The sequence below is a fragment of the Pipra filicauda genome, unplaced genomic scaffold (genome assembly GCF_003945595.2).
Source record: "Pipra filicauda isolate LSUMZ 115617 unplaced genomic scaffold, ASM394559v2 scaffold68_size4259465_pilon, whole genome shotgun sequence".
NCBI classification, from domain to species: Eukaryota; Metazoa; Chordata; class Aves; order Passeriformes; family Pipridae; genus Pipra; species Pipra filicauda.
Window position 1 is genome coordinate 2,492,687 of NW_024104853.1, and position 13,501 is coordinate 2,506,187.

General features: G+C 39.9%; 1 protein-coding gene and 1 non-coding gene across 3 annotated transcripts in view; both read right to left on the reverse strand.

Annotated features, from left to right (window-relative positions):
• Nucleotides 1-1,573: 1,573 nt before the first annotated feature.
• Nucleotides 1,574-13,501, reverse strand: part of SLC9A7 (solute carrier family 9 member A7) — a 76,077-nt gene continuing 64,149 nt past the window's right edge. For both annotated transcript variants that reach the window (XM_027726367.2, XM_027726366.2), the window contains one exon: nucleotides 1,574-10,204. In XM_027726367.2, the coding sequence (XP_027582168.2) occupies nucleotides 9,956-10,204 (249 nt within the window). In that variant the 3' untranslated portion in view covers nucleotides 1,574-9,955. The remainder of the gene's footprint in view (nucleotides 10,205-13,501) is intronic.
• On the reverse strand, nucleotides 12,175-12,360 carry LOC113990723. The gene has a single exon (XR_003541712.2). It is a non-coding gene; the product is annotated as a U2 spliceosomal RNA (small nuclear RNA).

Here is a 13,501-nt window from a genome sequence, read left to right on the forward strand (position 1 = left end):
GTCATGCTTGGCATACAAAGCTGGGGTAAGAAGGAGGAAGGAGGGGACATTCAGAGTGATGGCATTGTTTAGCCTGGAGAAGAGGAGGCTCAGAGGTGACCTCATCACCGTCTATAACTACCTGAAGGGAAGTTCTAGCCAGGTGGGGGTTGGTCTCTTCTCTCAGGCACTCAGCAATAGGACAAGGGGGCACGGGCTTAAGCTCCGCCAGGGGAAATTTAAGTTGGATATCAGGAGAAAATTCTTTACAGAGAGAGTGATCAGGCATTGGAATGGGCTGCCCAGAGAGGTGGTGGATTCACCATCCCTGGAGATTTTTAAGCGCAGATTGGACGTGGCACTGAGTGCCATGATCTAGTAAATGGACTGGATTTGGACCAAGGGTTGGACTCGATGATCTCGGAGGTCTTTTCCAACCCAGTTGATTCTATGATTCTATGATTCTATTCTATGATTTGTCTACCCAAGTCACCACAATGCCTGATGGAGCCCGGCTTGCCTGGAGATGACTCACCACCTGCCTGTCCATGGGAAGTAGTGAACGAATTTCATGTTTTGCTTTGGTGTGTGCACAGCTTTTGCTTTACCTATTAAATTGTCTTTATCTCAACCCACAAGTTTTCTCCCTTTTACCCTTCCAATTCCCTACCCCGTCCCACTGGGGGCAAGTAAGCGAACATCTGTCTAGGGCTTAGCTGCTGGCTGGGGTTAAACCATGACACAGACCCACAGATACATACAGTTCAAATCCCACTCTTCAGCTAACCCAGCCAGAAATTGGTTTCTCAAGGTCTGAGTACCAAGGCATCTGGATGTGAGCAGGTGGCTGGAGCTCCACAGGCGCATCCAACCCCACAGCATCTGTCTAGTCCAATGCCTCCAGCACACTGGAGGGCACTAGGAAAGGTCTGCTTCTTCCTGTTTGCTTTTTTAAAATTCACCATCACCGCACAAGACAAACTCAGCAGTGTAATAGGACAGAAACAATTTTCTATACAGGATGACCAGCATACAGCAAGAGGTGGGGCACGGAGAAGCACAGAGAAGAGCCCTCTCCCTCATCGTAGTGTGAAAAATAAAAGCACTGCTGGAAAGACACGGTTGGAAGTTCTAGAAAAAGACAGGTACATTTCAGTACTAGGGTTGGTATTGAAAATTTCAGTGCAATAAACCACATTTCTCTCTATAGCTGTGGCACGTGTTTAATTACTTATCTTTTCTAGAATAAAGCATATTTTCAAGATAGCTGTAGTCTTACCTCATGTTATGATTCCCTTTTTCAGATTTTATGTATTCATTTAGTATATAAATTCTATTTTTTGTGCCATAACAAGAGAGTAGACTTGGTTTTGTTTAAGATTTTTAATAGGGATGGATTTGATAATTTTATTTCACTGATCAAATGGCTCAGGATATGTAGTGTATTTAGAAATAGTCACATTTTCAAGCATTACCCTACACAAATCTGAATGTATTCTTCTTAAAAAAAAAACTCAGCTCCTAACTTCAAAAACACACATGGCTTATGTTACTTGAAGTGCTTTGCAGAAATCACTTTGTCCTGGAGCGTGGATTAGTTTAGCAGGAATGGTTTTTATTTTGTGAACTCAGTCTTGGTTAGGAAAAATAAGAAGTAACTCAATTAACAAAATTCAGTTGATTTGAGAAAATTTAACTCAGTCATAGTAGAGGTGCTCTAGTCTTGGAATAGAAGCAATGTCAGATTGATAAACATCTTTTATTGATTATATTTAAGAATACACAGGGGCAAAGGAAGTCAGTGTGCAGAAGGTCTGTAGCTCTTCAAGCAGAATTTAATTCTGGTCACCATCTCCTTTCATTATTTCCACTCCTCCCTTGTTTGATCCAGTTCAAATATTCAGCTGATATTAGCATACTGAAAATTTACTGACCACCCTTAGAAAGTTTTATTTTTAGAAGGTAGGTCCTACATATTTGAGGAAAACATATTGCAAAAACAAAAGAAGAATGATTTACTTGGATTGGACAACAGAAAAACAAAACCATTGAAAGCAAGTAGCGTTAAAAGTTCTTGGGCTTCCTGAACAAAGGGGCTCTGTAGTTGAGACAGGAAATAACTATAATTTTTGTAGATCTCAGTTTTCCAGGATAACAGTTGGTAATGTTGAAGAAGAGTCCCTTTCTCGTTAAATAACAGTTCCAAATTTCATAACTCACCTGATTACAAGCTTACAGATTCTAAAACCTACTTATTACAGTAGAGCCCAATATGCCTCTCACTTTCAGGCTGACTGCAGAGCTTCCCTTCTTGACCAGAGGATGAACTTCAGAGCAGGTGGCAGTTTGCTCTCCCTGAAAGCAGTCAGAGGTACCTGTGCTGCCTCATCAGCATGTGCATGCTTTGCAAGTACAGTATGATGGCAAACAACTAAAATCACACTACCAAATGTGGAGCATCCATGCCCTTCAGCCAAGCTTTTTGCCTGAAAAGGATCAAGATCTAGTTCCTAAAACAAATTCACTCTCATTAAAACACTTATGGTTGACGAGAATGGAAAAGTACAGTCAAAATGCAACAACTCTTAATGACTAGAGACACTGCTTCCAACTATTCATACAGAAATGAGACAACAAGAACAGCATAAGATGGGTTTCACATCCTTTAACTGGAACTGCAATATTTCATGTTCAGATTTGCTGACTCTGTGACTTGTACTGCCACCAGAAATTACAGAAGTGAGTTACTCCATGTGAAGCACAGCAAAGCCCTCTGATAGCATCACTGAGAAGAGGAGGACCATTCCTGCTCAGAGAAGGTCACACTGTGAGTAGAAGTCTTGCCAATAATTCCATAAGCTACCAAGGAGTACTCATTTCTTCATTGTTCCTACGGTAAAAGTGCAAGGCACAAGGGAAATCTTTATCCTGAGGTGTAAGTTCCTGTTTCCATTAAACTGAAAAATAACCCCAGTGTTTACTGGTTGCTATAGTAAAAAATTCCTTAATTTGTACACCATTAGTGAAGTTTTGGTGTAAAATACATGGTAAGGTAACGCGAGACAAATAAGACTGTCCTCTGGTATCTTGCACTGGAACTGGCACTCTGCCTAAGCTTCACCTCACATCCTCTCAGAGGAGTGGCAAAGCCACGCACGCATTGCTGCTTTGGGCAGCACCAGCAAGCAGCTTCTGTACCAACCTCTCAGCCCAGGGTCTGTGCAGGTACAGCAGAAAGGAGTTAACACAAGGTGTCTGTTTCCAGCTTTCATCTGTTTTATTGCAAAACTCAGACTAGCTCCCTGCATGTGTACGAGGGGACAAACCTTGCAGAAGTGGTACCTGACTCAGGCTAGCAGGACTCAGTTGTTCAGGGAATGCCTTTGTCAGAGGTCAGGTTTGGGTTTGGACTGTGTTGGTGCAACTGGTGGTATTGGAAGTGCTGACTTTTGAACCTGTTGATATGCTTTTGAACAATCAGTTTTGTTACTTGCTTTTTTATTTTACAAAACTGCATCAGATCTTCCTTTGCCATCTCTTCTACCCAGCTGAAACAATTTTATTTCTCCACACAAAAATGTTCACTTTTAGTTGTAGCTTCCAGACTTTCTGACAATAAAAGGGTATTGAAGCAACTGTCAGATGCTCCAAGGTGGGAATAATTAATTAGATTTTAAGGATGAAAATGTCAAATCTATTCTGTACGGTGAGAAGAGGGCTGAGTTGCTAGCTTTGCCTTGAGGAAAGGTCTGACAGTATCAGCCCTTTTCACTTTTGAGATAAAATACAAAGTTTATAGGTATGTGTCAAGCCACAGTAAGTTTTGCACTAATATTAATCAAATAAGAAGAGATTACATATTTCTGACTCGACTACAGGTGACAACTATGATAATTTGTTCCAGTGCAGCCAACAGTAAAACTCAGTGTGAAACAATTAACTCCACAAAAGCTACCACCACCTTGTACCTGCTACTTCCCAGTGACTCCAAGGTCTATGGGGGAAGTAAGGGAGTACTAAGAAGAAATGGAAAGATGAAATACTTCTGACCTGTAACGGTAACACCTGAAACTTGTTGATAGAGCAGGGGTTCCAAACAGCACTAACATTTCTTCTCTTGAGAAAGGGATGCTTGGATGAAGCCTCAGTCAGGAGGCTCAAACAAAGCTGAAATTACTGCAGTATCTTATCCACATGAAAGAATGTTTAGCTGAGTATGTACACAAATCAGTCAGTGGCAGAAAGCCCAGCAAGTGTTTATTCCCCATCCTCCATTACTACTATCCCCACAACATGGAGAGCTTTCACAAGATTTTGCTTTTTTCTCTCTTCCCTATCCCTTGCCATTTAGCCTTGTTAGGAGCCCAAACTAGGGCTCAGAGCACCTGCAAGCCATTGGTGTGCTGAAGACCAAGAAACCAGACCCTAGCACTGCAGAGAGTTGCTGTTCTCCTTAAATCCTCACCAGTTTAACTGCAAATATCGGAAGGATGGCTGTCGCTGTAGCTGTCAACATGACAAAGAGGCTGTATCAAAGGATACAGTACTATAGTCCACTTCTACAAACCTCTGCTTACAGTAATTACTTCAGCATCGTTAAAGACATTTGGTGTAGTAGCATCCACTTTCTTGCATACAAGAAAGTGTTTATCTCTCAGATTAGGCTTTATAATTACAGCCCTCCCTGACAGCGTTTGGACACTTGAACCTCTCATACCATGCAGGCTTTAAGTGCCTCAAAGGAACTGAAGTTGCAAAAGTTTTGGACATCTACCACAGCAGTCTTAGGACAGCGTGATATGCTTTGGATACCTGTTGCGTTTTTATGTTTGAAGTAACCTTAAGACACCTCCTGCAACCTTACTGGTATGGTCATACCTTAGGTGACAAGAATTACAAGAATGGTAAACTGATAGAAATCAGATTAAATGCTGCTTCTGATTTTGAGAAACAATAAAAAGGAAACATGTAGCACCCATCCTATAATCGCAAAGGAAAAGCACAGCAGCCTGTCTCCCTGCTCCACCAAAACCAGCTATGGATCCTATCATTCTACCTCCCTTCCTTTACTTCTGATATCCCAAACTCAAATCAGACAAACTTACCTCAAGTGACCCCATGTGCTGGAAGCTGTTATTTCACAACAGCTATTACTGATCGGCTGATGCGAACCAGAAGACTCTTCTGGTATTCTGCTTTCTGGTATTAATCTGTGTCAACATTAAGACATTCAAGCCAAGCAATTTAGGACTGAAATTCAGAATCAGGCAGTGGATGATAAGCTCCTTGATTAAACTAAAATCTAGAAACAAAAGTCATAAATATATTACAATGTAGAACTGCATGACCTACTTCTCCCTGCCTCTGTAATAACAACTTCAGAGACTCTACTAGTTAAAAAATAAATCCAATTTATTTCTCATAGCCTGAAGTTAAGTATTTTAACATTGCAGCAAAACCCTTTTAAGTTGAGTATTCACTTTCTCTGAGGGAATACAAATCTGGACTTTTTTCCAATTAAAAGTGGGAAAGCGACCTTTAATTGCAGTATTTCAAATTATTGCCATTTAATTAATCAAATTTGCATAAGTTAGCATAGCTTTGAAATTGTGCTCAGGCACAAAAGTGAAGTCTGCCTATTCTGCCTCCCTTCTTTTATAAAATCTGTATCTAATGTGTTTATGCGTGGTGTTTTCAAGCTCCAAAGGGTTAAAAAAAACCCCCACAGGACACTAGGGACATCAGAAAATGAAATGAAAAAAATTAGGTTAACAAAAGCTAGAACTAACCCAAATATTTTTAGTTTTCTTAGGACAAAGACTGTTGTTCCTTTGCATGCACCAATATAAACGCTTTCTGGATCTGTACTACTGAACATGAACCTGGGAAGGGCATTGGTTTTATCCACAGCAGCTTAGCCAGGTATTAAAAAAGCTAGGGCTTCTCTTCCAGCAAGTTCCTTGATATAGACAGTGCAGGCAACTAATAAAGTGTTCCATTCCAATAGAAATTCTATTCCAGTAGCTGGCTCTCCCAGTTAACATTCAGTCCCCAGATGAAGCTTCAAACCCACTGGCATTTTGGAGGTTTGCAAGTCCATATGGGGTGGTGCAAAACAGATTACGATCAAGAAAGTAGCAGAAGATGAAGACATAGTGAATGAAGCAGCCAAATCAGATAGATAATTTTATTTCCTGAAAATCTGAACTGATTCTAATATTTAATCACTTTGTCACAACTGTTTAATTTCCATAGTAAAAGCTTATGTAAGTCACTCGTAACAAAACAAGATATGTCATTTGAGTTCTGCAACACAGATTCAAATATGATTCGCCAAGCATTTACATCCTGTTTGTTTGTATGCATGCTTTGTAAGGCACCTCCACATTTGTCACACTAACGTTACCCTAGAACTGCTTTCAAAATTACTAAAGGCATTTTAGAGTCAAGAAAACATTGTAGTTGTGAGGTTACCTTAAAAAAAAAAGTTCAAAGTTACTCTCCTTGCTCTGGATTAGAAGCAAGTCAGTATAAGCCTTTTTGATCAATTAAAGATGGGGTGGTTTTATTACTTTTGCATTGTCCTATTGCCCTTGTTTTAGGGTAAAGTATGCAAAGCCCACATAACGTCTCAGCATTTAGGACTGTGAGATTAAGAATAGGAATTGTTTACAATGCTGTTCCCACAGTAAAGCTGCCTGTTTAAGCCATTTCCTGGCTTTGTAATTCACTGTTTCCCCCACACTTTCCTCCTCTTTCACTTTGCAGGCTTATTTCTACTGGAAGTTATTTTTCAGAAGGGCACTCCCAAAAATTCCACACCAAGAAGCAATCTGTGGTTTCTCAGTGCACTGTATTAAACTTTCCTCCCCAAACCTGGGAAGCAAGACCCTGCTCCTGTGCTGCAAAAAGGTTTGCATGGGCTGCTTCTTACAAAGAGCATTTTCCAATATAGGGCATTTGAATTTGTTAATCTACAAGTTTTTCTCTTAGGAATGTATTTAACCTACTCAGCAGCTCAGTCCTACTTTCTGCAATTCTGATTATGACTAAGATTGTTCACAGCCAGTCCAGGGTATTAACTGGCTTCTCTTCTGCTGGATGGTCTGTGCCTCCTGGTCATGATTTGTCTTCCCTTGCTTTTAAGTTCCAGTGGGTCATGAGTTCAGTAATTAAGGAGAGGAATACTCCCAGCTGATGGATCTGTAACTTCTCTGGTTTCTCCCCTACAGAGGTCTTCCCCCTACATGTTAAAGAACAGCATATGAAGCTGAGGTTTGTGAGTATCCAAATTCCATTCCCACACTGGTGCAGAAGCAGAGACCATGTCTGCCAAAGCTGAGGTCAAGCATGTTATTCCACTGAGCTGCTTCAGAGTTAAAGGAAACACTGAACCTTTCTTTGAAAGGCATGTGAACCATATTAGTTCCTAGGGTTTTACTGTTCAGAATCAGACTGAAAGACGCTCCTCTGACCAAGGCTGTCTGAAGAGAGACTGCAATTGGACTTTAATTGAAATTATACAAGAAGGACCATGCTTTCCATTCCAATCTGATTATAAAGACTATAGATAGCTCCTCATGCTACTAAAGTTGCTAGACTTCCTATTATGTCTTTCCCTCCCCTGAGGAATAAAACATAGTAGCTATCATTTAGTTAATAGTAGACATAATTTCAACCTTTGCTATGTACTCACTTCAGATCAGGTCTTTGGAAGTTCAGCCAAAAAAACCTTTTTTTTTTCACTCCTCCAGTCAAAATTCCTGCAGTCCTTTCCCAAAAGGCAATTCCTTCAGTATAAAAGTAAATAAATTTTTTTTTGTCTTTTCATAGGCCATAAAACTTGCATCCTTGGAGTAGGGCTAGACTTGGTCAAGTACCAAGTATTTGATACTTCACCCTTGTTCAGGCTTTATCAGAAAAGCCAGCTTACACTGCATAGCAGACATGTAACACACAGCATCAACACTTGTCATAGCATTGCCCCTTTCTGATAACTGGAGATCAGAGCATCAGAGCCACTCAGAGCCAGCGTCAGCAGCGCCTTCAACCCCTCCCACAGAAAGCACCCTGAAAAATCCTGTTTATAGGACCGCTCTTAGCAGTCACAGGATCTGCTCAGAGCTCCCCAGCTTTGACTAATAAACAGCCTGTAGTCCCAGGGAAGTGAACTTACTTTTTTGTGCAAAACATGTGCAGCCCCTGAAAAGGAGTTGTTCTGCTCAGAGATCTTCAGTGTTTGTTAGTCTTTACCATTTAAGAACAGAGCTCAGACTACATCAGTCTTAGTTTTTCCACAAAAAGACTTCTGGGTTCCTTGTGTTTCTTTTCTTAATAATGTGAGACAGTCATTACAGATCAATGCCCTTCACAAATGTACCTTGGAGGGACAGACAAGGAGGTAGATCACTCATCACAGGACATATGTGAAAGAAAATAGACCAGACAACACGCCTACAATGTTTCTCTGCAGCAGTAAATTCGTGTACCGAGGTTAGCCCAATAAGTTTAATACGTAAGGAAAAACAGAGTGGGTATTTACTCACACACAATTTTATGAGAGGAACAACTGAAATGTCAGCAAGAAAAACACACTTTTTGGACAAATTGATATTACATCACATTAGTGGGCCACAGAACTCTTTAAAAAAATAAATCTTTTTGAGACATGAGAATGAAATCACATTTTAGCATGCTTTAAATAGCTGAACTGCTCCTCAAAGCATACATTTTCAGCTATTGGCAAAGACAATTATTATCTCTTCATCTGGAAATTAAAAAGCATTTAGCAATAAGTTAAAGCTAGCCTACGTGTAAGTGGGCTAAACACTAGTCAGAGATTTTTCCCTTTTCACATTTAAGATGATAGTACAGTTCATCACTTCTGTAGCTTATATGCTGTTGTGCAATGCCCCACTGAAGTTTCACATCTACTCTGCAAAAGAGAACAAGAGTAAACAGCATTTTTTTAGGATAGTCACAAATGGTAAAGCCAGTAGTATTTGTTTTTCTGTTTAATTAGATGTTTGCTGTTTATCACACACAAGAACTGTAAGCAGAGTCCATGAGTTCTTCGGAGCAATATGAAACCTCATGGTTCCATGCAAGTTCAATACTGCCTCTCTCTCTCTTTTTTTCTTCCTCCTCCTCCTATCTGCTGTTTTCCCCTGCCCAAGTTTTCAACAATCCTTAAGGGAAAGAAAGTTTTACTTCATGACTGCTATCCAAGAGAGCCTGGCTCCAGGCTTATGTTGGGTCAGGTGCATCTTAGATAACAGGAAGCTGGATGTTTTTCATTTGAGGCACTAGAAGTTAGGTTAATAGTAATAGTCAAGTTGCCCAAAGCTAAAGGGACAAATAGCTCTCATTGCCTTCCTATTTAAACAGCTGTCCAGCAAAAAAATCTTCTTTCCCCTTTTTTCCCTGAAATATATGAAGTACAGCTTGCAGTAACAGATTCCTCAGTCTTTCATTCATGCATCTGTAGTCCTATCGTATTCTGTCCCATTTCACTTCCTCAGCCTCAGGACAGAAGGTAGCAATGGATCTCTCTACATTCAGATAACACACATCCTTTTTGTCTCATAATAATTATCAAGTTTATAGTTCTTCCTCCACATTCCCCAGCTAAGTCAAGACAAACTCAGTTCTGTGACAATGTTTTCCATGTACCTCTCTTCAGAGAGAGAGCTGCTGCAGCTGAACAAGACAATTGCAGCATGCTAGTTATACTTGGATTCAATATGTGGTTGAAAAGAAGAGAATGACCAGTTTCCTCATTCGTCTATATTCAGACATTTAGAAAACCCCACTGTCAGCATCTTGAGTGAAAAACAGGTGACATCTTCAGACCCTTGTAAAACTACTTACGCATGTTAACTTGTTTGAATAAACTTCCCCACCTCAAGTGACACAGTGGCCTGCAGTCTTCCTTGATCCATTCAGAGAGCAAGAGTTATTTTTACTGAGTCAGTAATCATGCATTGTATTCCAGAGGAAATACTAGCCGGGTACCCCTGCTTGTAACTTCATGATCTGCTGCTCCCAAATCACATTCCAATGCTTCCTCTGAACTACTTTTTGTTCTCCTGCCATCAAGGCTAGTGGTAGCTGTATGGGGGCCAGATGAACCATTTGCAGTTATTGTTGTATCACCATATGTCACGGTAAGGTCACCATCATTCAGAATAAAATCAGAATCCTCTTCTCTAAGCTGTTCCTGATTCTGAAAAAAAAAAGAAAAAAAAGAAAAAAAAAAAGAAAAATCTTTGTACAGTGCACAGCATCTTTCTTTGCCCAAAAAGTAACCAAACAGAAGAATTTACCTGTGTGTCAATACAGAAGCAGTAAGAGGTAAAGCTTCACCTTAAGGAATGTTAAAAATAACCTTGAACCCAGCGTTTGCAAATCAGCTTAGTGATCCCTGTATAACTACTGCTACTGTGGAGAGATGATGGGGGAGCTGAAGCCAAGAACTAGGTTATGAAACGGGTAACCTGGGATTTAGTAGCACTGAAAGTACACCAGAAGTACAGGAGAGATCAGCAGTACACAGTTTTTTTGCATGACAGTTTAGAAGGCAGTACAGGAAAACGACTGGAGACCAAGGACAATTAAGTCACTTCAGATACAAAGTCAGAGTTGCATCTATTGCTAATTAGTCACATTCATTAGTAAAAATTTCATGCGAACTGGTAAGAACTTTAGAAATTTTAGGCCCAAAATTTTCATGTTCAAGAATTCCTCAAAAATTTTTTGTTATACATCAAGAACTAACAATATTCTTTCAAATTATCTGCTTACTTTTGCCTGCTACTAAATAGAGAATTACTTGACCTAGTTCTTGTGAATGCTACTGAGCCATAAAAAAGATTGATACAAGAAAGTGCTTGCTTCATGGTTTTGTAACTAGTTTTGATATGTTCTCTTTTCAAAATCATTTAAGAAACTGGTGCATGAAACCCTGTGAATTTATTTTGGCAAAGATGGGATGAAATATATGGTCAGAGGCTAGAAATTGCTGAAGTGTAACAAAACACTTAATTTCTCTACACAGCATAATTACAACAGCAAGCAACAGTACCATGTTCCACTCCATTTTAACATGGTCTTGGTAAAAGGCAAAACAGCTGAATTGGTCAGAAAATGGGCTTTCTTTATATTTGAAGAAAATTCTATCAATACTATAAGTTTGCCTTCTTGCAAGTGAAAGCAATTATTTCTCCACATGAATAGCTCCATACTGCTTAGCAAGAGCTGAAATGTAAGTGTCTGTGTATTGCTGTTCTCCTCGGTAGGCTGGACACTGATCAGGCTATGCTCTCAAAATACATTATTTTCTTCCATTGCTGCAAAGGAAGGAGGACATAGGCCATGTGAGATAGGATGCCTGTGTTCAGCCTGAACAGAAAGCCCTGCCTCTACTGCAGAACAGGAGCTCAGGGCACTGCTGACTGAAAATGCTGATTCACCTGTCCATGATGAAAAATGCAGCACCTGGCTAAATAAAACTTCCTGGGAAAGCTTCTTGTTGTTATGTCAATGAATGATAATCAGCCAAAATAAAGCAGCAGAAGCCTTTAGATGATATAGAATATTTAACTAACAAGGACTGGAAGAGGTGTCAGGAGTTTGCCAAAACCAATGAAAGAAATAGTGCAGTTCAGCATTGGGTTCAAGACAAGCCCTACCTAGAATGAATGCTAATTTCTCAGAAACTTCATGGCATCCAAATTTATCATTGGTTTTTAGTGACAGGGTTAATGTGATAGAGAGCACTGTTCCCAAAGAGCAAATACAGTTTAGAACACTTGCTTTCTTTGATCAGAAAGAAAACACTGAACTACTGGCACTATCTTAAAAAGCAAGAATTAAAGTGTTCGACTACAGTTGGCAGAAACAGCCTTTACAAGCTTTTAGTTGCAAAAAAAAGTAAAAGTCTGAGGGACAAGGCCAAGATGTGCCTAAAAAAGGCACTCCAAATAGTAACCCGTTTAAGAAATTCTGATATCCATATATATATTGTTTTGAAGAAGAGGCATTCCAATAAAGACGAAAAGCAGAAAAATGAGCAAGAAGCAGGCAGTTTATGACTGTTGACAATTATGTTTTAAGAAGCAGAAGAAGCTGAGAAGCTCTCTCATATGTTCCCTTTCACGGTCCTTGCCCTTGGAGAAGCACCAAGGAGTGGAAGGCAGGGCTAACAAAGAACCAGAAGCTATTGCCATAACAGGACCACATGTGAAGTGGCTGCAGCAAGCTCTCAAAGCACCTCCTGTCTCCACAAAGCTATTGAACAATGAATCCTTGCAGCCACCTATCAGATAAGAAACTGGTAAGAACACACTACACTTGAGCTTCCCCAAAAGGTTGAAAAGCTGTTGGAAGCAATATATTGAAAGGAGAGGGCCTTAGATTTATACTATATGGCAAGTCCTAACTCAATCTTTGCAGGTTTGTCCCAGGCTATACTTGCATGTACATAAACGTGATCAGTTCCAGAGAAAACACTTAGCTTTCTCTCAAGATAGTGAACAAACATTGCCTTGTATGAGCCAAGTTCCTTTTATTTATTTCACTTCTGAAAAGCACTGCAAGCAGCAGGCAATTTATTTCATATATTTCCCCAGACAACATCCATGAACAATCCCATGTAGTATACGGATTTACTATGTTTGCAAACAAAGAGGATGGGTGAATAAACCTACTGTGCTTCATGCAGCATGAACAATTCTTTCAAGAAAGACAGGAAATGTATCCAAGTAGATCCCCAGAGACTTGAAATACTTCCAAGAAAAACCCTAAACAGGCCTCTGCAATCCCCTACAGTTCTGTAGGAATAGCTTCAATTCAGTCAGAAAACATAGGTCTGAACTTCACTACTTAAACTGACAGACTAGAATGGCTAAATACCTAAATCCAAAATTCTGCAAATGCCTGAATTTTGCTTTGATGTGCTGACCATAACCTTGAGGGACCTCACTGCACTCTGTCCTATTTGTGGTAAAATCTGTTCATGTTCCTAAGAATGTGTGCTGGAGATGTTTTTTATATTAAAGCTTATTTAAAGTGAGCTACTGCTTACAAGGCCTGTCTTTATTGCCTTCTAAGACAATGTAAAAAGAAGCACAAGCAGAGTGCAATGCATTGGCAGTAGTCACAAATGCTGGTGCTGAATACAACACAGGCATCACAGATGACAAAACTTGCATCGGAAGTTCTTATCTTGTGGCTCCAAAACAAAAGCATCAAGTAGTGTGCATACAAAATATATTGCAACTTGAATCTGATGCTTTGCCTACAGTCTCTCTGTTTCTCAGCCGAATTTAAATTCACCAGGGAAACTAAACAACTTTTGCTGTGAAGGTAGAACCACTAAGGAATGGGAAGGGCAAAGCATGGCTAAACAGTTTTCTTACCTATTTTGAGAGTTACAGCCTGCGAGATTTATAAAGACTCCAAATTAAGTTTCTTCACTGGGCTCGCATACTTATAAATTAATTCAATTCCCTCTACTTTCATG